This window comes from Gymnoscopelus microlampas (genome assembly GCF_963454915.1).
Source record: "Gymnoscopelus microlampas genome assembly, chromosome: 17".
NCBI classification, from domain to species: domain Eukaryota; kingdom Metazoa; phylum Chordata; class Actinopteri; order Myctophiformes; family Myctophidae; genus Gymnoscopelus; species Gymnoscopelus microlampas.
Window position 1 is genome coordinate 38356608 of NC_139954.1, and position 21206 is coordinate 38377813.

The 21206-nt window shown below is 40.6% G+C and overlaps 1 protein-coding gene across 2 annotated transcripts in view; it reads left to right on the forward strand.

Moving 5' to 3' along the window:
- The first annotated feature begins 1737 nt into the window (after window positions 1-1737).
- The window catches only part of gtf2e1 (general transcription factor IIE, polypeptide 1, alpha), a 28227-nt gene continuing 8758 nt past the window's right edge, over window positions 1738-21206 (forward strand). The window contains exons 1-4 of one of the 2 annotated variants that reach the window (XM_084084783.1): window positions 1738-1821; window positions 4357-4683; window positions 5966-6123; window positions 20636-20837. In XM_084084783.1, coding sequence (XP_083940909.1) covers window positions 4394-4683; window positions 5966-6123; window positions 20636-20837 — 650 coding nt within the window. In that variant the 5' untranslated portion in view covers window positions 1738-1821; window positions 4357-4393. The remainder of the gene's footprint in view (window positions 1822-4356; window positions 4684-5965; window positions 6124-20635; window positions 20838-21206) is intronic. The other variant, XM_084084784.1, reaches the window with a different exon arrangement.

Genomic DNA, 21206 nt, shown 5'->3' on the forward strand with positions numbered 1-21206 from the left:
ACCAAGTTCCATGAAAATCTGCCACTCTCTTCTGGAGTTATTTTCTTCTCAAAAGACTTGCACACAGGAGTATTATTTTGTGTCATTGTGCTTGTCATAATTAGAAACAATTGCTGGCTGTAGGCTATTAAACGCTGACTCAAACAGTCTTGCTCACTAAGAGTCAAATAAAGTCAAAGGACGGTGATAGGTATTAGGCCTACTATATAAACTAATGCGAGAACTGCAGTATATTTGACACAAACCCAGTTTGACTCCAGTAAACAACACTATCATTTAACATTGAAATAGTGTATACGTTTTGTAAGTGACTATAGCAGAACCCCACAATTTTTAACATTCACAATTATAAAGAATATAAATAATGAATTAAAATAAACTTTTAAGTGTATACTTTTAGTGGCATGTCTATTACATCATGTGTACCTACCAGCTTAATATCAATCAGGTAGTGGATGTGGATTTCAAAATGTGTGACATTTTTAAAGAGAACTCTGGAACTAATCTGAACAAGAATCAAGAGGGATTTATTTGTCACTTAATACAAGTACAAGTAGTGAAATGTTGAGACCGGTTTCTACAGAGACTGTGCTAACACAACCAAACAAAATATGTCAGTAACAAGTAACTATACTGATGTAATGAAGTAGAAATAAAATTATAGATAACAGAAATAAAATTAAAGTAAAAGATAAACCTTGTGCGTATGTCACAAGTGCCACGACAAATAGCTGTCTCTTATTTGTATTGTATTTTAGTTTTTAAATAGGTGAGATCAACTTTATAAACCCCCCTTGCTTTATTTTTAAGATCTCACCTGCACTATCTACTATTATTATTTGTAGCATATTTTGTTGTTGCTTTTATCACTGTTTATTTCCTTCTGCAATAAACAATATTATCTACCTTACAATTTGAATCCTGCGCCATGTCGGTTGTCAGTATGTCGGTTGTATGTACGTTGCATCACTCTTGCCAGATTGCATGTCAGTATGTACGTTGCATCACTCTTACTGTCTGTCTGAAACTTTACACTACATCATCACAACAAACCAACCTGTTACCAAGACGACGATGACGTCCCGAATATGGACACAACGCCAGTGTGACGTAATCTCACGACATCATGACATCACATCCTACCTATAAATTCTAGGATGCCGTCAGATCGCACCAGTTCGACGGCTTCCATCCTCAACACAACCCACGCCTGCACGTCACCTCTTTGTGAAGTGGGTATTTTCAAAGCCTGCCGTGGATTTAGGGGAGCACAAAACTCTCTCTCACACTGTGAGGTGCCTGTCATGGGGCACTGCCAAGTGGACGACGCGTCCCGCTAGACGTTCGGGCCGCGTAAGTATCATGATAATTATTACAATAATGGACAAACAATACAAAAGCAATACATATGTAACAAACACAAATGAATATCCAGTTAAAGTGCAAAACAGGATCAGAAACTGTGAAGTGCACATTTAATGGGGATCAATAGCCAGTTTAAATCAGGAACAACCTAGCACTTGGAAGTGATCTAGTAGGCCTATAAGCCATTTAAAAATACATTTGTGTCTTTAAAAAGACAATTGGCACTTAAAAAGACATACATCATAAATGTATTTTTAAAATAGATTTATGTCTTTTAAAAAACATTACAAATTCGTGATCTTATTTTGAAGGCAACCGGAAACCTTATTGTTGCTAGCTCAAAAACCGGATGTCCTATAGTTGCTGACGGAACGAAGCTCACACCGGTAGCCACTAGCCACTAGCAGTTCAGTCACTGAAGTTTACAAACATCCACAGAGTGCCTGTGCAACTAACGTGAGTGTTTTTACACTGTTTTAGACCCACTCTCGTGTTCACTGCTTCGTCACTGGGTTAACAACTGTAAAGCCTGCTAACGTTTTGTTCGGTAGCGAGTACTCGTTAAAAGTTTTAAGTTAATTTCCTTTTTTTAAGGTTAGCTTTTTAGCTAGCTATGCTAGCTGTTAACGCGACTGTTAAGTCACTCAGTCCGTTGATAAATGTGAGATAGTTAATATAGTCAAATAAGGTTTTAGAACAGGGGTCTTCAACAGGGGGTCCGGGACCCCTAGGGGGTCCTCAGAGTTGCTACAGGGGGTCCGCCAGATCTCTGTGTGATAGGATCATTGTTTTTTTACATTAACCACTTGAACCCTAGCATCCCTATATTCTAAGGACAACTTTAGCCGAAAATAGCAGATCTACAAGCTCACAACGCCTCGCCCTGCTGTGAGCGGTGTGAGCTTGTAGATCGGCTATTTTTATAAAGAGGGAAAAACGAGCTGACCAAGTACAGAGTGAAAGTTCACTAAGTATTGATGGTTTAAGTCGTTAAATGTCTGAAAATACACATTAATATGAATCCAACATCTATGAAAAGCTTTAATCTGCAACACAATTTTATGTAATATATAGTGGGGGTCCCTGCTTAATCTCTCTCTCAGTTAGGGCGGGGGTCCTTGGCCTGAAAAGGTTGAAGACCCCTGTTTTAGAACGTACTGCAGATACTATTGTTATTGTTATTGTTTGTCTTTAAATGTCTCGATGAATTGAATCACGTGAGACCACATGGACATAAGCCTTCATGAGTTTTTGTGTTATCCTTTTTAGCACCATTTGTATAATCGTACCACTGTACTTTCTTTTTGCAAACTGTTAATAAAGTTATCAATCAATCAATAGAGCCACCATGCAGTGTAGTTTATCACATGTATTGTCTAGTTGCGTCTATACCCTACATATGTCCAGAGAGCTATAATGTTGGGTGACATGGATGAAAAATGAATATCACATTCTCAATCTGTTGGTATCTTATACCAGTGGTTCTCAAACTTTTTCATGTCAAGGACCCCCAAATTGACACTTATTAGCCCGCGGACCCCATTTAAAAAGATAAGCCAGAGAAGGTTTTTACGGCTCTCTAGCAGTGATTCTCAACCATTTTAATTTCATTGACCCCCAGTTTGACATGCATTAGGCTACGGACCCCCATTTAATGGCATTTCTATCTCTGGGACCCCTATTTATATAATAAAATCAATGTTAATTCAACTCTGAGAGTGTACAAATGGAACCAAATGGCCCCTTTAGGGTCCATTTCCATTCGTACACTCTCAGAGTTACAGAGCCATAAGGGTCCATTTGGTTCCTATCCATCATTTAGCTGGGGACCCCCTGGAACCCCCTCAAGTACCCCTGGGGGTCCCCGGACCCCACTTTGAGAACCAATGTCATATACTATAGATAGGCACCATTTACATGAGCCTTTTTAGACTATAAATTGAGGTTATATGAAAATACAGATACTGCACCTACCCTCAAGGTAGGGCTGGGCAATATAGCTTTGTCATATCGATAGACTGAGGCTAGATCAGTGGTTCTCAAATGTTTTTGGGCTCAGGGCACCCCTATACAGAGTTTTTTCATCCAAGGCATACATAAATTACATTCTTACTCTACACTCTAGCACTTCATTTTTATGGCAAATGAAATCTGTATGGTAGGCCCTACTATAACTATTTCCTATCATTATAATTATATAATTGATTACAATTATATCATTATAATGATATTATAAGATGATGATGGTGACCACCCCGTTCAAATGAGTGCATACAGTTGGAAGCATACTGTACTTTCACTCTGTATTTCCTTTTGTGATCACTTAAAATATTTAGTGTCTCAGTACTTGTATCCTGGATGGCTTAGAGACTTGAGAAAAATATCCTTTTGGTTAGAAATGATTGAAAATATGTGAACTTGATGTTTAAACTTAGACAAAGGAATTGTATAAGTGATGCTCGTAAATTACAAATATTATCAAGGTATTCCACGGCACCTCTGGACGGGCATCATGGCACCCTAGGGTGCCAAGGCACGCACCCATTTTGAGAAACCCTGGGCTAGATATTGTCATTGTAATATTCTACCATTGTAATTGTGATATTGTGATATGGCAAGTGTTGTCTTTTCCTGGTTAATCAGAGCCCTATTTTATACTAAAATGCCCTATTTTATATTAAAATGACAATAATAATAATAATAATAATAATACATGCAATTTATATAGTGCTTTTCTAAATACTCTAAGTCGCTTTACAAAATGGGAAGAAGAAAAGAAAAATATACATTTAAAAATCTATATCCAGAAAATATCTGATGTGACTGGTTGTGAGCTTGTAGGTTTGCTGTTTTTGAAAATGTTTAATTAAATAGAAATGTGAAATTAATCACTGTACGAAATCGTCACAATAATGCTATCGAGTTATTTGATCAAAAACATTGTGGTATTCAAGTTTGTCCATGATATCTCTTATTTCATCCCCTCCCTAGCAACAACCTGTGTGTGGCTCGCCGTCATCAGTAGAAAATGACGGAACCAGAGCTACTGACCGAGGTCCCCGCGTCACTCAAGAGGCTCGCCAAGCAGGTGGTCCGGGGTTTCTACGGGGTCGAGCACGCCCTGGCGCTGGACGTGCTCATCCGCAACCCCTGTGTGCGCGAGGAGGACATGCTGGAACTACTCAAGTTCGACCGCAAGCAGCTGCGCTCTGTGCTCAACACCTTGAAGGGGGACAAGTTTGTCAAGTGCCGCATGCGGGTGGAGACCGCACCGGATGGCAAGACCACTCGCCACAATTACTATTTCATCAACTACAGGTATGGTAGGGTTTTGATTCATTTGTTTGAACGATTTAACTGTACTTTGTTGACCAGTCTGGGGCCCCCCAGGGCTCTCTACTTGGCTCCCTTTTTGGCTCTACTGTATGTCAAATGTCTTCACCGAAAATAGGCTTGTAGGTCTGCTATTTTAATTGAATGTTTACTATTTTCACAGAATGTTCGCCTATTATGACCCAGGTCAGGGATGCGAGGGTATAGATGAAGCACATAGGACTGTAGGCTATTTTTGAGAATCACAATGACATATGCTTTTGAAATTGGTTGTGGCTGGCAATATTTAATGTGCACCTTCCCTCACAGATGCTTTATTGAATTGTGCTGCTCACATACTTCGAGAAGGCTCTTAAGTAGGGTTGCAACTAATGATTATTATATCATCGTTTTATATGTCAGTTAAGTGGCTGAAGTCAAACTGTCATGAACTGGCAGTGTGTATACATTTATGTTTGTCCCCTCACAGCTGTAGCAGTAGACCAGTCACAGTACACATTGCTATGTGTGCATGGCATTATAAAACTGAACCACCTCCGGCCATAAACAAAAGCAGCATGAACAGTCTGCACAACTTTTAATTCATGGAACAAAAAGACAAACATTCACATTTGGTGCAGTTGTAAAGAGCACATATTAGACTTCATGACTCTGAGGAAGGTCGAAAGACCGAAACGATTGTCTATCTGTTTTACTTGCACCGAAATAAATAAAAGGCCTAAACTGTCCGTGTTGCTCCAGCGTTCTCTCTTCTGCATCTATTGTCCCTACCCTTGTGACGCACCGGACTGGCCGTTTAAGGCTGAGGCGCAACGGTAGAATCCCTTTGTTAGCATATATTAGACATTTGTATGATTCATGCATGACTAAAGTCATTATTCAATTACAACATTTGTATTTGATCAATTGTCTGTTGATCAATTAATCAGCAAACTGTTTCACCTCTATTCTAAAGCGTATTGTCAATGATCCATCTCCTCTCCTCTCTGTAGCCACCTACACTTACCTACCTTACACCACAGACCTTGCTGACACCTATACTTGTATGTGTTGGCATTTAGCGTCTGCTAAATGCCTAAACTGTAACTGTAAACTGTATGTGACCTACAATGTCTGCTGACTGTTCAGCAGAGAGCTTTTGTTAGTGTTAGCGGTCAGTTATAGAGAAATACCACTTTCTTATTATGTGCAATACTGGACACCATATACAATATTGTATTGCCTGTAATAGTCCTGTAAATGTGTGCCCCCCCCCCCCCCCTCCCAGACTGCTAGTCAACGTGGTCAAATACAAGCTGGACCACATGCGGCGGCGCATAGAGACGGACGAGCGAGACTCCACCAATCGCGCCTCCTTCCGCTGTCCTTGCTGCTACTCCACCTTCACGGATCTGGAGGCCAACCAGCTGTTTGACCTCATGACAGGTACATTAGAAATGACATTACAATACTTCTTTACATACTTTTTACTTTGGAAACCTCATATGTCCATTGTCCATAACTGTTACTTTTCAGATTTCAAATTCAAAAAGAGCAAAAGTAGCAAATCTACAAGCTCAAAACGCGTCGCTTCGAGCCGCATTTCGACCTGCATTTCTGTGTGACGCTGTAGTAGGCCTGACCTCTATTAGTCGAATAGTCGACTTATTAGTCGAGGGGTATCTGAGTCTGAATCTCTTTGTCGAATTATAAAAAAATAAAAAAAGTTATTTGACTGAGAGATTGGCCTAGTTTGTTATATTAATTAACTAATAGTTTGCCAAAAATAGGATATACATCATGGTTTATTGGGGAAAAAACAATAGTATATGTTAAGTCAGACACTAAGCACCCCTACAGCCCAAATGGAATGTTCCTCTATTGCATAACATATTTTTGCATGATTTGACTGACTGATTCGACTGCCAATCTCAGTCGAATCATGCAAAAGAAAAAAAAAAGTCGACTGCCAGACGACTTTTGGCAATTAGTCGCCAATCAGATTTGACTATACAAATCCTTAGTCGGGGACAGGCCTACGCTGTAGTATGATCAAGTAGTCTATTCATTTACGAAAACACCAAAAGTAAAAATCTGGAGATATGAGGTTTTTCTGCCCGACAGCAACAATATATGGCATAAGTGGTTAAGGGACTTGAGTTAGGACCAGTAGGTGGCAAGGTTCCGTCGTTGACAGTGTGGAAGTGAATGAATGAATGAAAAGCTTTTTTTCGAACATGCTAAAAATAGGTAATATCAAGACAAAATCAAGTAATGAAGACGCTGCAGTCACGTCCCCATAGTCCATATTGTTATACAGTCTATGGTTAGGGCGCAGGCTTGGCTATGTTTTGAGTAATTCTAAGAAGTGGATGGTCACCTAACATATCTAATTAGCAGAGCCCGACCGATGCCAGATGTTTTAGTCCGATGCCTATACAGATTTTGGACAGTCCCAGACCACCGTGCTTGTAGATTTCAGCGAGGAGAAAAAAGTAAAAGATATTTAACCCATTAAAACCGGGAAAGCATCTCGTCATTTTAGATTTTTGCTATATACATATATCACCCATTCTTGAGAATTGGGACAAATCATGAACTACCAAAACATTTAAAATTATTACTTATTAACACTATAATAATTTGATGACCGGGGTGCTCTGCTCAGTAGTAGACTCAATTGAGTCTCCTACCAGAGACTCAGCTGGTCATCAAATGATTGGCTCAGGAATGCGACAAGTAATGCTTCATGGGGTATGTAATTGATAGAAAAAAAGTCTGTTTTTTTGGGTGAACTACTCCTTTAAGACTAGAAATAAAATGTATTTAAAAGGTAATGTAACTCTCAGTGTGTAAATGCAACCAAATGTACCCATTTGTGTACGGAAGCTTTAAGAAAGCTCCTGAAAATGTTTGACTATGAGATGGGACATTTCAGGCTGATATAAAGGATGAACCCCATCTAGTGGTGAAAAATATGGTGCTTAGAATCTTGTAGCGCGTCTTCCCTTTCCAAAAGCCAATCTTGAATGGGCAACATATTTATCACACAAGCATGCACTGATGAAATAGGATATAGGGTTTAGGTTATTTAAGGGTCCCCATAAGGGTCCATTTGGTTCCCGACTATCCATCATTTAGCTGGGGACCCCCTGGAACCCCACGTTGAGAACCCCTGACCTATAACCCACGATTTTGTTGTCACAGCCTTGTGGCCCCTGACTTCAAGTCACTTTACAATTGTGTCCCCCTGCCTAATCTTGTTGAACATCCCTGAACTAGGGCATTAATTTACATTAAAATAAGTTAAATATGGAGATAAGAGGTTTCTGCCCGATGCGGGCAGAAACACGCTATGCTGTTATTATACCCTGTCTCTTTTCCATTCTGAAAGTAAAAACTATAATCTCTTTTTTTCTTTGGCAAGTGGCCATGGTTTAACCCATTTAGGGCAGGAACCCCTATTTGTAACTATAACTTTCAGGACGGGAACCCCTTTTGGGGTTGTTGTTGCTATGTACAGTACTGTATATAGCAACATCAATGTTTTGTAATTTTTGAATAAATATTACGTTTTTCAGAAAACTTAGGTCAGGATTTAGAAGGCGTTTTTTGAATCGACCAATGAACTCCCAAGTTATCCCATGCTAGAAAATAAACCTGTTATTTATTTATACATCTCAGTGAGTGCATTATCCGATATTCATTTCCCGTTTGGTCAAGCATTTGGAAATTGTCCAACAAATAACTAAATGAGTTTCCTGCCACAGTGTTGATACAGCTGTAGTGTGTACAGTATGGTGGTGTGGACATGACCGCAAGTCATCAGCTTAACCCATTAAGACCTGAGGCCCATTCTACCAATTAGGGCTCTCACGTTTATACTTAAGTTGACGATTAATTGTCACTCAAATAATTACGATTAACGATTTAATTGTGTGTTTGGCATTGAACATTGGAACATATGAAGTCTTTGATATGACAAATAACTGAAATATACAAAGAAATTATTGACATATTTATTTATTTTATTTGAAAATGTGTGATTTTTTTTTAACATGGAAACGATTATGACGATTATGCAAAAAATAATTGCGATTATCTCAAATAATTGCGATTATCTCAAATAATTGCGATTAGACGATTATGTAATAATTGTGACAGGCCTGCTACCAATGTCTTCTAAAGCCTAACAGTTTTCTGAAAAATCGTATGTTGCTATATAAGTGGTGCTCAAAACTTTTCATGAGAAGGACCCCCCAAAGTATATGTATTTGGCCGCCGACCCTAGCCTGGCTCCGGACCCTGAACCGCTAGTCTCACATTCAGGGTCTGGTGACGCTGTAGAAAGGCAGGGTTTTCACAGTTGAAAATCTTAACCGCCCGATCGGAATGATCCAATATGAACCAATCGCCAAAGAGTCCCACTCCTAGGTGAGGTTGGCCAAAGGGCCTGCTCACTCCTCATGCATTGAAGGAAGCGTGAGCTCAGTTCGGGGCTCTCCTCAGGCTGGCAGAGGGAGAGTAGGGCCCAGGATTACAAGCTTAGGCAACTGGCACTGGGTGAAAAATGGGCTACAAAATCGTGGGATAAAGAGTCCCACTTTGGCCACGCCCCCATCTCAGAAAACTGCTGCACGGAGAGGGCTTTCAGACTGAATAATGGAGTGAAACGAAATGAAAATTCATTATTTTATAATAAGCAGATATACTTTTCGTAATATCTGCTTTGTGGCGCGAACTTTCGTCTTATCTGCTTTGTTGGCTAATCTGTTGGGTAGACATTTCTCACCACCTACTCCAGGCCATGAAGATGGCTTTAAGAATGTGTGTGTTGTTGTTTGTTGTCTGTAAAGTAAACAGTGTGGTTTTGGCAGGGAGCTGAAGTGAAGCTGTGTTCACATCCAGGGTTTTATCATGCCAAACCATGCAATATTCAACAACCATGTTAATTCATTGAGTGCCAGAATTAATTAAGTCAGCCAGTGCCAGCGTTTTTGAGTATTTTTACATTTTTACTCTCTCTCTTGTCTTTCTCTCTCTCATCCTCTGTCTCTGTCTCTAACCTTTCCAATCTCTTACGGCTGCAACTATCAATTATTTTATTTTGATTGTTTGATTGAATACGTTATTAACAAATTGCAAACGATACAGCAGGACTAGGACGGGTACAATTATGCAAGTACATATACATAGTCAATTCATCAAGACATATAAGACATACAATACATCATCAATACCAAGATAAAGTGTATTTACAGAAAGGGTAGGGGGTGTGTACTCTCTGGTGCCAACTTCCAAGCTTAGAAGACGAAGTATCTAGGTCCTGTTAAATTGCAGACAGGTACTCTCTTTTGAAAGAGGATAGGGAGTCGTACCTTTTGATGGCTGGTGCTAGGGCGTTCCACATTTTGGAGGAAGCTATAATTCTGTCAATTGCTTTTTTGATTAGTCAAATATCAACAAATTCTAATTGGTTTTGATCGTGAAAATGTGTGCAAATCTTTGAATATATATGTATTTTTAAGCGAAAAATTTTAACTCAAATCTTTGCTTCTGGGGGTCCCTGGAACAACATATTTTGATGAGGGTCCGCGGCCAAATACATATCATTTTGGGGGTTCTTGGCATGAAAAAGATTGAGCACCACTGATATAGAAACATACGTTTTTCAGAATACTGTTGAGATTTAGGAGACATGTAGAATCGGCTTCTTAAGCCCTATTTTAGACTTTCTCGTCCCACTGTGTCGCACGGAAATACTGAAAACATTAGATCTACCAGCTCAAAGTTACAAGCTTGCAGATCTGCCAAAGGGCCAATGACCACATGAAATGATTTATGCTCCGTTGTGTGACGGTGTCGCACACCGAAAATAGCTGATCTATAAGCTCACAATGTGTCGCAAAACCTTATAGATCGGCTATTTTAGGCATGCGAGACTGTTGTGCAAAGTATAATTCAGGCCGCCGCCGATTCTGTCCTGTACCCCACACACGCACACGCACACGCACACACACAGGTCTGTCACAATTATTACATACTCGTCAAATCGTAATTACTTGTGATAATCACATTGTAGGGCCAATATGCCTATCCACGCCAGGATACGTCTTAAACGCGCTCACTATGCTTTGACTTGGGCTGTTGTTGTTACTCACTGTTTGATGTTTGTTGATTGTTGTCTTCATGGATTCGAACAGGTTGATTTTGTGGAATGAGTAGTGTAAAGTTTCAAATAATATGGGGGGCGGGGGCAAACAACGAAAACAAGAAACAGGCTCCAGACTTAAACTAAAAGGCTTTCAAAACAAACAGGCGCAGCATAAAGGTTCAAAATAAACTCAAAGTGATTCAATTCAAAGTCTTTCTTTCATGATCTGTGCTGTGTGTGTATGGTGCGAGCGAGCGAGCGGTTGAACATCTGTTTCTCCTCTGGCGTCCTGCTACACACAGCTGCGGCCTGATTAATAGGGAATCATGGTGCCATTTTTCGAGGCGACCAGTGGGGGCGCCATTCAGTCAAAAAATATGAAATCAAATGAAATGGCTCCTACATAACCGGCCCCTATTGTTATGGGCAGGCTCTAATAACAATACAAAATCAAAAACTGGAGCCATACAAAAATGTTCAAACAAAATCAAATAAATACTTGTGAGGTGGGAAACAGGCATGGTGTATAGGCCTGTCTGAATCTTCAGTTCTTAATTTGAGTTTGGCACCAGCAGGCAAATCTTGCTGATGGGCCTTTCAAGTACGCTGGTTTTTGTCTGAAGACGCACACTTCTCACAAGTCCTCTTGAGTCTGGCATTGTTTCCAGGACTCTAGCCAACATCCAGGATCCTCTTGGTGCATTCGTGTCAGCTATGATCACGATATCTTCCTTTTCAAAGTTCCTGCGGATGCGGTTCCATTTTTGACGTACATTCATAAGAGGTAGGTATTCTTTTATCCATCTAGTCCAAAATAGATCTGACAAGTACTGTACTTGTCTCCAACGGCGCTTTGCATATACATCAGCGGCCTGGAACACTCCTGGTGGAAGGATCGACTGTTTCTTAAGCAATAACAGGTGATTCGGTGTCAATGCTTCCAGGTCGTTGGGGTCACTTGAAACTGTAGTGAGTGGGCGGCTGTTGAGCATGGCTTCCACTTCACACATAACTGTATGGAGACTTTCATCATCCAGAGTTTGTTGTTTGGTGACTGATAGCAAGATCTTTTTGAGCAAACGGATTAATCGTTCCCATACTCCACCATGATGGGCACCAGCGGGTGGATTAAATATCCATTTGACTCCTTTCTGCTGTAGAGTTCTTTCTATTTTGTCCAAATTCCATTCCTTCAAAGATTCTTTCAGTTCCCTTTCCGTAGATATGAAGTTAGTCCCATTGTCTGACCGTATTTCCATCACTTGGCCTCTTCGAGCAATAAAACGCCTGAGCGCATTAATGCACGAGTCTGTATCTAACGAGTGGGCCACTTCTAGGTGTACTGCTCTACTGATTAAGCAGGTGAAAATGACTCCATATCTTTTGACTGTGGTACGGCCTCTTTTCACCTCAATAGGTCCGAAATAGTCTACTCCTACTTGTGTGAAAGGTGGTAGGTCAGGTGTTATTCTATCTCTTGGCAGGTCTGCCATCTTCTGTTCTCCAACAGATACAGTGAGACGTCGACATGTCACACATTCAGAAAGAATCTTTCTTGCCAATGAGTTGGCACATGGAATCCAATACTTTTGTCTCAGTAAGGAGAGCATGTGGTTTCTCCCACTGTGTCCTACTTCCTGATGGATCTTTCTAAGAATGAGTTTAGACAAGTGATGGTCTTTTGGGAGAATGGCAGGGTGCTTTGCATCTTCCGGCATGGCTGCTCTGCTTAATCTCCCACCCACTCTTAATACCTCGTTTTCAAGTTTGGGATCAAGTTTGTAGATTGAACTGTGTTTCTGCACGTTCAAACTTCCTTTCTGTAATGTTTCAACTTCCTCTTGAAATCCTTGTTGTTGACAGAATTGTACAACGGCTATCTCTGCTATGTCCAGTTCATCTAGAGAGAGGTTGTGCACCTTTACAGTGTCTTTGAATTTTGTCATCTCTACTTCAATTGACTGTTTTTGTTTGTCTGTGTCTGATTGTTGAATTCGCATCAGATCCTTTCTTTTTCTACTCAACTGTAAAAGGTGAGTTCTCAAATACAGCATCCATGCCACAGCTCTTTTCAATCTGTAGAAACTTGAGTAGTGGTGTATGAGTGTGCTAGTAGGATCTTGATCTGTCATCTGGATGGTATTGACTGTAACTTTCTCTTTTTTGACTTCAGGGTCGTCGGCTGTTATGGGGGTGAGATCAGCAGGTAAGTTAGGCCATGTCTCTTCCTTTTCCTGTAGGAAGTCCGGTCCCTTCTTCCAGTTTTCACACTTTAAGAATGCATCAGCTGTAAGACCTCGGGACACATGGTCTGCAGGGTTGATCTTGGTGTTCAAATATCTCCACTGCTCAATTGAAGAGTGTTCTCTGATAGTGCTGACTCTGTTAGCCACGAAAGTCTGAAAGCGCTTGGTGTTGTTCCTAATGTATTTCAAGACTGATGTACTGTCTGTCCAAAACACCGCTTTTCTGAGTGGAAGGTGTAGCTCAGTCTCCAGCATCCGGTTTACTTTCACTGCTAGTACTGCAGCAGTAAATTCCATTCTAGGTATCGTAACCTGTTTCAAGGGGGCGACTCTTGCTTTTGCCATGATTAAAGATGTGTGAATTTGGTTTTCAGTATTGGTCATTTTAAGGTAGGTCACAGTACCATATCCTGTCTCACTTGCATCACAGAAGTGATGAAGTTGGGCTGACTTGATTTTGCCAAATTCTTTAGATCTAATACATCTTGGAATGTTGAAGTGTTCCATTTGCTGTAGTCCAGTGAGCCATTTATGCCATGATTGACAGAAAGCCTCTGGAATCCTGTCGTCCCATCCATAATTCAGTTGACATAACTGTTGCAAGATGTGTTTTGCAGAGAATATGAACGGAGCTAAGAACCCCAGTGGGTCGTACACTGAACTTACAGTGGAAAGTATTCCTCTTCTTGTGTAAGGTTGATTTCTTAGGTTCACTTGGATTCTGAATGTATCTTCCTCCACATTCCACTGCACTCCAAGGGCCCGTTCTACCGGTAGGTGCTTCTGATCCAAGTCAATATCTTTTACCTCTGTGGCTCTTTCTTCCTCCGGAATAGAGGCCAGCACTGTGCGGCTGTTGCTTACCCATTTGGTTAGGCGGAAACCTCCTTGAGCACACAGGGTTCTTAATTCTTTAGATAGTGCTATGCAGTCCTTCTCACTTGGCACAGACTTAAGACAATCATCAACATAGAAGTTTTCTTTAACAGTGTTAACTGCCACTGCTGAGAACTTATCCTTATTATCTTCAGCAGTCCTTCTCACGGCATAACTAGCAACACTGGATGAAGATGTCGCTCCAAATAAATGCACTGTCATTCTGTACTCTACTAGGCTGTGACTGATCACCATAAGAATCTAAGAAAGTCTTTGTCAGCTGGTGTGACTTTCACTTGATGGAACATGCCTTCTACGTCTGCCATCATTGCTACTGGTTCTTGTCTAAACCGGATCAAGACGCCCAGCAGTGTGTTGGTTAAGTTGGGGCCTTGAATAAGCTCATCATTTAACGAAGTTCCTTGGAATGATGCAGAACAGTCAAAGACTACACGCAGTTTGTGTTTCTTTGGGTGGCGTACTCCATGGTGAGGTAAGTACCAGGTCCTTCCTTCCTCTGGATTTAACTGCTCTCGTGGTACAGCTTCAGCGTGTCCCTTTTGAATGACACTTTCAAGAAAGTCAGTGTACTCTTTGTGAAACTCCGGATCCTTCTTGAATTTCCTTTTTAGTGACATTACACGCTGCTCTGCCAGATGGCGGTTGTTAGGCATCGCTATATCAGTCTGCTTGAATGGAAGGTTTATTTGGTAGTGACCATCTTTAATTTTAGTAGAGTCCGACATGATTTGCATGAATCTCTTATCTTCCATAGACATTTCTGCCTTCTCTTCATAACCCTTTTCTGGGAAATCATAGTTGAATTGTTGGATCATGAGGTCATTCAAATTTATTATCGATATGCGATTGCTGAAAATATGGGTTGGCTGCTTATGGCTTATTGTGGGTTCGTGTAGAAGCCCATTAACCACCCATCCAAGTCTTGCATAGGGCATAGGGCCCATTACCCTTGCTATTAATTACTGCCCAAGGTTCCATAAACTTAGCTGCATCATTACCAATCAGGAGTCCAATATCTGCATCAATATATGGCAACTTAACCTCTTTTAGGTAGTTCCATTCTTGCACATCAACCTGAGTGGGAATTTGCTCCTTGGTTACAGGAATTTCTGTTTGAGTATAGAGTGGTGGCAGTTTTAGGAAATTATCTCCTTCAAGACTTGACACTTCCAGCCCATTGATTCTGTTAATACTTATGACCTTTTCTTGTCCAAGAGTACGAAGTAGGATTCGAGTTGGTGTCGCTTTGGCATGTAATTGCTTCCTTAAAGCTTCAGTACAGAAGGTTCCAGTGCTCCCTGGATCAAGGAAAGCGTACGTTTGAAGTACTTGATTGGAATTTGACAACTTAACTTGCACAGGAACAATTGACAGTTTTTGTTGGTCACCGGCCCCAGTATGGATAGGCCTTTTCATGGTGACTAATGCACTGCCCACTGACATGCTATCGGTGTTTGGACTCGTTTGACTTGCATCTTTTTTAAATTCAATGTGCAACACAGTAGGATGCTTCTTTGTACATATTTTACAAGTCATACGTCTTTTACAGTCCTTACTCATGTGACCCTGAGTCACACAACCGAAACATAAACCATTTACTTTAAAGAACTCAACTTTGTCTTTGTGCACTTTCTTATCCAATTCCTTGCACAAATCTGTGCTGTGGTTTCCTTTGCAGAAGAAACATGCTTTCTGTTGCACGGCTGCAGAGCTGCTTGTGCTTGGCTGTGACTTAGGTTCTGAGGATTCTGTTACTGTGGCAAAACTGCTTTTATAGTTGCTTTTAGTGTATGATGAGACTGGTACTGATTTCAAATTACTACTTCGGGGAGAAGGGATTGTCCTCTTGTCTTTCGGTTTTGTGTCTTGTATTTCTCCAAAGAGGGGATCAACGGCAATGTTTGCTTGCCTTTCAATGAAATTTACAAGTTGTGGGAACTTAGCTCTTCTGTGTGTACGCTCATAGTAATCATATGATACAGTCCTCCACCTCTCTCTGTGCTTGAAAGGCAGTTTTGATAAGACAGATTTTAAGTGTGTAGGATTGTTCATGTCTTGCAGAATTTAATTATTGCTCATGGCATTGCAGCATGTTCTCAAGAAGAGTGAGTATTTATGTAGGGCTTTGCCATCTTCTGATCGGATTAAATCCCAATTCAGAATTTTTTCCTGATAGGTAGCAGCAATGAGAACCTAATTTCCAAAATGTTTGCGTAGCAGCCGTTTTGCTTTCACATAGCCTTTTTGGGAATCCATGTGAAGGCAGCTTCTCACAAGTGTCTTTGGTTGTCCATCTGTAAACTGTTCTAGAAAGAGCAGTCGATCTCTGCTGTTACTTGTCTTACTTTCTACACAATGTTCAAATGTACTAATGAAAGAGACATAACTTAATGGATCACCTTTAAAAACAGGAATTTCTCTAGAAGGCAAGAGTGAGAACCTCTGTTCTTGAATTAACATTTCTGTGATTTCGTTTTCTCAAAATGTCCATCATGGCTCCGCCTGACTGAACATTAACCTGAGCACCATCTTGTAAGCTAAGGTTTGGGTTAGGCTGTTGGGGTTGTTGGTGAGCAACAGGCATCCGTGACCGTGACCTTATTTGTCTATGTGGCTGCCGTGACTGGCCACTAGGGGCATGCTGAGACCTTTGTCTCAGTGGTGGCTGTGAAGCTGCTCCTTCAACTTCATCATCTTCATCATCCTCTAAATATTCATCATCCTCTTCATCATCCAATCCATAATTATCAACCTTCTGGCTGTCCACTGGTAAGGATTGCATTGAGGCAAAATACTCATTGATGTGGATTAAGGGGTTAATTTCAGACTTAGTGTCTACATGTTTAGTGACATCTAATACTTTTAATTTGGCATCAGCAGCTGCAATTTCCACTTCCAATTCAAATGCTTCTTTTTTTGCTTTGAGCTGTGCCTCCTCTAATTCAAATGCTTGCCTTTGCTTAAGAGCAGCAGCACGAGCAAGTAGGGCTGCCCTTTCGGCCTCTGCCTGCCTTAATGCTGAGGTGCTTGTAGTGGTTTTCATTTGCTTTCTACTTATCATTCCAACTGAAACATTGCCAAATGATTTGACACTAAGTGCTTGTGTCACTTGTGTCACTTCTGGTGCTACTTCTGCTGGCTTTTGTGCCTTGGCTGCAGGGGCATTATTTATCCATTCTATAACTTTGTCATGAAATTCACATATGCTTTTGAACTTAGGCCTGTACCACTGATCGTGGTCAGCTGAAGCTTCCTCTTCTGATAATAGCTGCTGTACTGATTTGTGAAGTAATTTGAAGTCATTTGTTTTAGAATTAAATTCATTGTATTCTTGTTTAACAATTTCAACATTTCTGTAATCAACCATAAGTAGGGATGGGTATCGTTAGGATTTTTACGAGTCCGGTTCCGGTTCCGGTTCTGCTTATCGGATCCGGTTCCTATCGGTTCCATATTTCGGTTCCAAAATGGTAAAAAAATAAGAGGTCAAATGTTTATTTAATAGAGATGCACCGAATGGAAAATTCTTGGCCGAAACGAATACCGAATACAGGAAACACTTGGCCGAAAACCGAATAGCCGGAAATTATTAATTAAAAAAATATATATATAAAACAAAATGTAAGTTTTTTGTACCATTGCTGCCATGGCTGTGCCTCTGTTGTAGAGCTACATGATTATGGCAAAACTTATCATAACTATAATGGGTCCATATTGAGATCAGTTATTTAAAACATTTATTTATTGTGTAGAATTATTGATTTACTATTGTATAGTAATAAAATACAATATGCCTCAAAACATTACCCTGCCATATTCAAGAAATTAAAACAAATATTGAATAGCCTAGCAAAAGGCATTATAATGTCTGCATTTGCATTATTGCACACACAGCCAAAATGCATTAATAATATTAGGTCTGTCATTCCTTCCTTTTGAAGAAGTCACTTTCAGTTTCATTTTTGAAAGACACACACACACACACACACACACACACACACACACACACACACACACACACACAATCAAACAGAAGCGTTCACAGCTGGTGTTAATTATTTAGCCCTGCGCGAGTTCTTAACTAGCGCTGGTTGTCCAACTAACGTTACACCCTCTGACATGTGGATTCTAGTTTTCAAGTTGACAACAGCAAATCTTGGTTACAAAGTTTGCAGGGCAGGTTATTCCTTTCCTTACTACTTCAGTTCAGATGGTGGTGAGTGAGTGAGGGGAGAGAGGGCGATGCGGGGAGGAATGAGGCTGGGCTGAGTGCGCCCGTAGAGAAGCAGCAGTGTCTACTCTTCCATACGGAGAGACGCTACTGATCTATACTTCTCCATACATAGGTGTTTTACCGGATTTGTGATTTTTGCTCAGATTGTGCTGTTTGTGTAGGACTTCTAACGCCTTTGTTTGAACGGCTTTTAGCGCATCTAGGAACCGATATGCAGAACCGAAATTACATATTTTGTTTGGGTACCCGGTACCGACAATTTCTTTATCGGTTCCGTACCGGAACCGTATTTCGGTACCCAACCCTAACCATAAGTGCTTGTAACACATTTCTTTTGCTTGTGAGTTGTCCAAGTTTAGCTTTTCTTGCATTACATTGCTTTGCATAATTAGCTTCAAGTGCCCTTTGAGTGGGCTTCACTTGTCTTTTCCCTTCAACCACAGGCAATTGATCAGTTTTATCAGAAGTGTGAACGGTGGTAACTTCAGGCACTTCAATAACAGTTTCAGGTTGGCCTAATTCCTCCTTATCATGTTCAGACATCTTTAAGCAGCATAATTGTCCAAATCCAAACTTACAGCATCAATGCACACTTATTTAATGGCGACATATATTCATCCAAATCCTCATTAAATGCGCGATTTTCGCGTTCATTTATCCATGTGACGTCGCACATTCCATTAACTTCAATAGCGTGACACATCCATTAGATCCTTTAGATCCATCCAATTCCATTCATTGTGTCCGTATCAGAGAGATTTTCAACTTGATTGTAGGGCCAATATGCCTATCCACGCCAGGATACGTCTTAAACGCGCTCACTATGCTTTGACTTGGGCTGTTGTTGTTACTCACTGTTTGATGTTTGTTGATTGTTGTCTTCATGGATTCGAACAGGTTGATTTTGTGGAATGAGTAGTGTAAAGTTTCAAATAATATGGGGGGCGGGGGCAAACAACGAAAACAAGAAACAGGCTCCAGACTTAAACTAAAAGGCTTTCAAAACAAACAGGCGCAGCATAAAGGTTCAAAATAAACTCAAAGTGATTCAATTCAAAGTCTTTCTTTCATGATCTGTGCTGTGTGTGTATGGTGCGAGCGAGCGAGCGGTTGAAAATCTGTTTCTCCTCTGGCGTCCTGCTACACACAGCTGCGGCCTGATTAATAGGGAATCATGGTGCCATTTTTCGAGGCGACCAGTGGGGGCGCCATTCAGTCAAAAAATATGAAATCAAATGAAATGGCTCCTACACACATTATCGCAATTATTTTGTCATTGTTTCCATGTTGAAACATTTTCATACATAAAAAAGCTGAAATAGTTGATCTACAAGCTTACAATGCGTCATGAATACTTTTATACCTTTACGGATACACTTAATAAATGTCAGTAATTTCTTTGCATCTGCCCTGTGCAATGGGTTAGGGTTAGGCTTCATTACATAGCCTAAAAGGCAAACAGAAATGTATTTTTTATTCATAGGGTCACTACTGAAGACTAAGCTTCAAACCTCCCAAAACAAACTGATTCGACTACTTCTCGGACTGGGGCCCATGACCCACCTCTCTCCCACTCACTTTGCCAGCCTAGGCTGGCTCAGGGTGGAAGACAGGGTTATACAACTAAAAATGGGACTGGTCTTCAAATTTGTAAATGCAGATTTGCCCGAAATGCCCCCTATACCCGCATATCTGTATAAGTACCTCGAAAAAGTTAGTGACACCCACAGTCACAAAACTAGAGGGAGCGTAAACAACAATCTGGTAACACCCACCCATAAAACAAACATGGGCAAATTCTCCTTCTATAGCACTGCCACCAAGGAATGGAATAGTCTAACCCCATCCCTCAAAAAATGCAGTTCGCTGGGCTCATTCAAAACAGCCCTAAAAACTCATCTTTCTGGAGGCCTAAAGAGGAGCTAGTACCAGTTTCCCTGTAGACAGACGACCCCCCCCCTCCCATTTTTTTTGTACATACTTTTTATTTTATTTTCTAATGTTTTTTTGTATATATTTTATTATTTTCTCATGCCTTTTTTGTACATATTGGTATATATTTTTCCCCCTCTGTATTCTTATGTTGATTTTTGAACTGTTTGGTTGCTACTATATATGTCTATGAAATTAATTCAAGGACCCCAACGGAAACAAGCCCGCAAGGACTTTTTTGGCCGGACCTTTTTGGACAAAAGCATTATAAATGTAGCTGTGTTGTTTTACATTCTTTTGCCTAATAAAAATGTCAATCAATCAATCAATAGGTTCCAATGTTCAATGCCAAGAACACAATGAAATCGTTAATCACAATTATTAGTGTGACGATTAATCCTCAACTTACATTTGTAATCGTGACAGCCCTACGCACAGACAGACAGACAGACAGACATGTGCTCATCAGTGTGTGTCCCCTGTCTCCTCCCTCAGCGACGTTCCGCTGTACGTTCTGTCAGACGGAGGTGGAGGAGGACGAGTCTGCGGTGCCCAAGAAGGACGCCAGGACCCTGGTGGCCCGCTTCAACGAGCAGATAGAACCCATCTACCTGCTGCTCCGCGAGACCGAGGACATCAATCTGTCACAGGACCTGCTGGAGCCCGAGCCTGGCGAGATCCCTGCCCTGAAACAGAGGTGTGCGTGTGTGTGTGTGCTAGGGATGGGTATCGTTAGGATTTTTACGAGTCCGGTTCCGGTTCCGGTTCTGCTTATCGGATCCGGTTCCTATCGGTTCCATATTTCGGTTCCAAAATGGTAAAAAAATAAGAGGTCAAATGTTTATTTAATAGAGATGCACCGAATGGAAAATTCTTGGCCGAAACCGAATACCGAATAGCCGGAAATTATTAATTTAAAAAATATATATATATAACAAAATTAAAGCTTTTTTGTACCATTGCTGCCATGGCTGTGCCTCTGTTGTAGAGCTACATGATTATAGCAAAACTTATCATAACTATAATGGGTCCATATTGAGATCACTTATTTAAAACATATTTATTT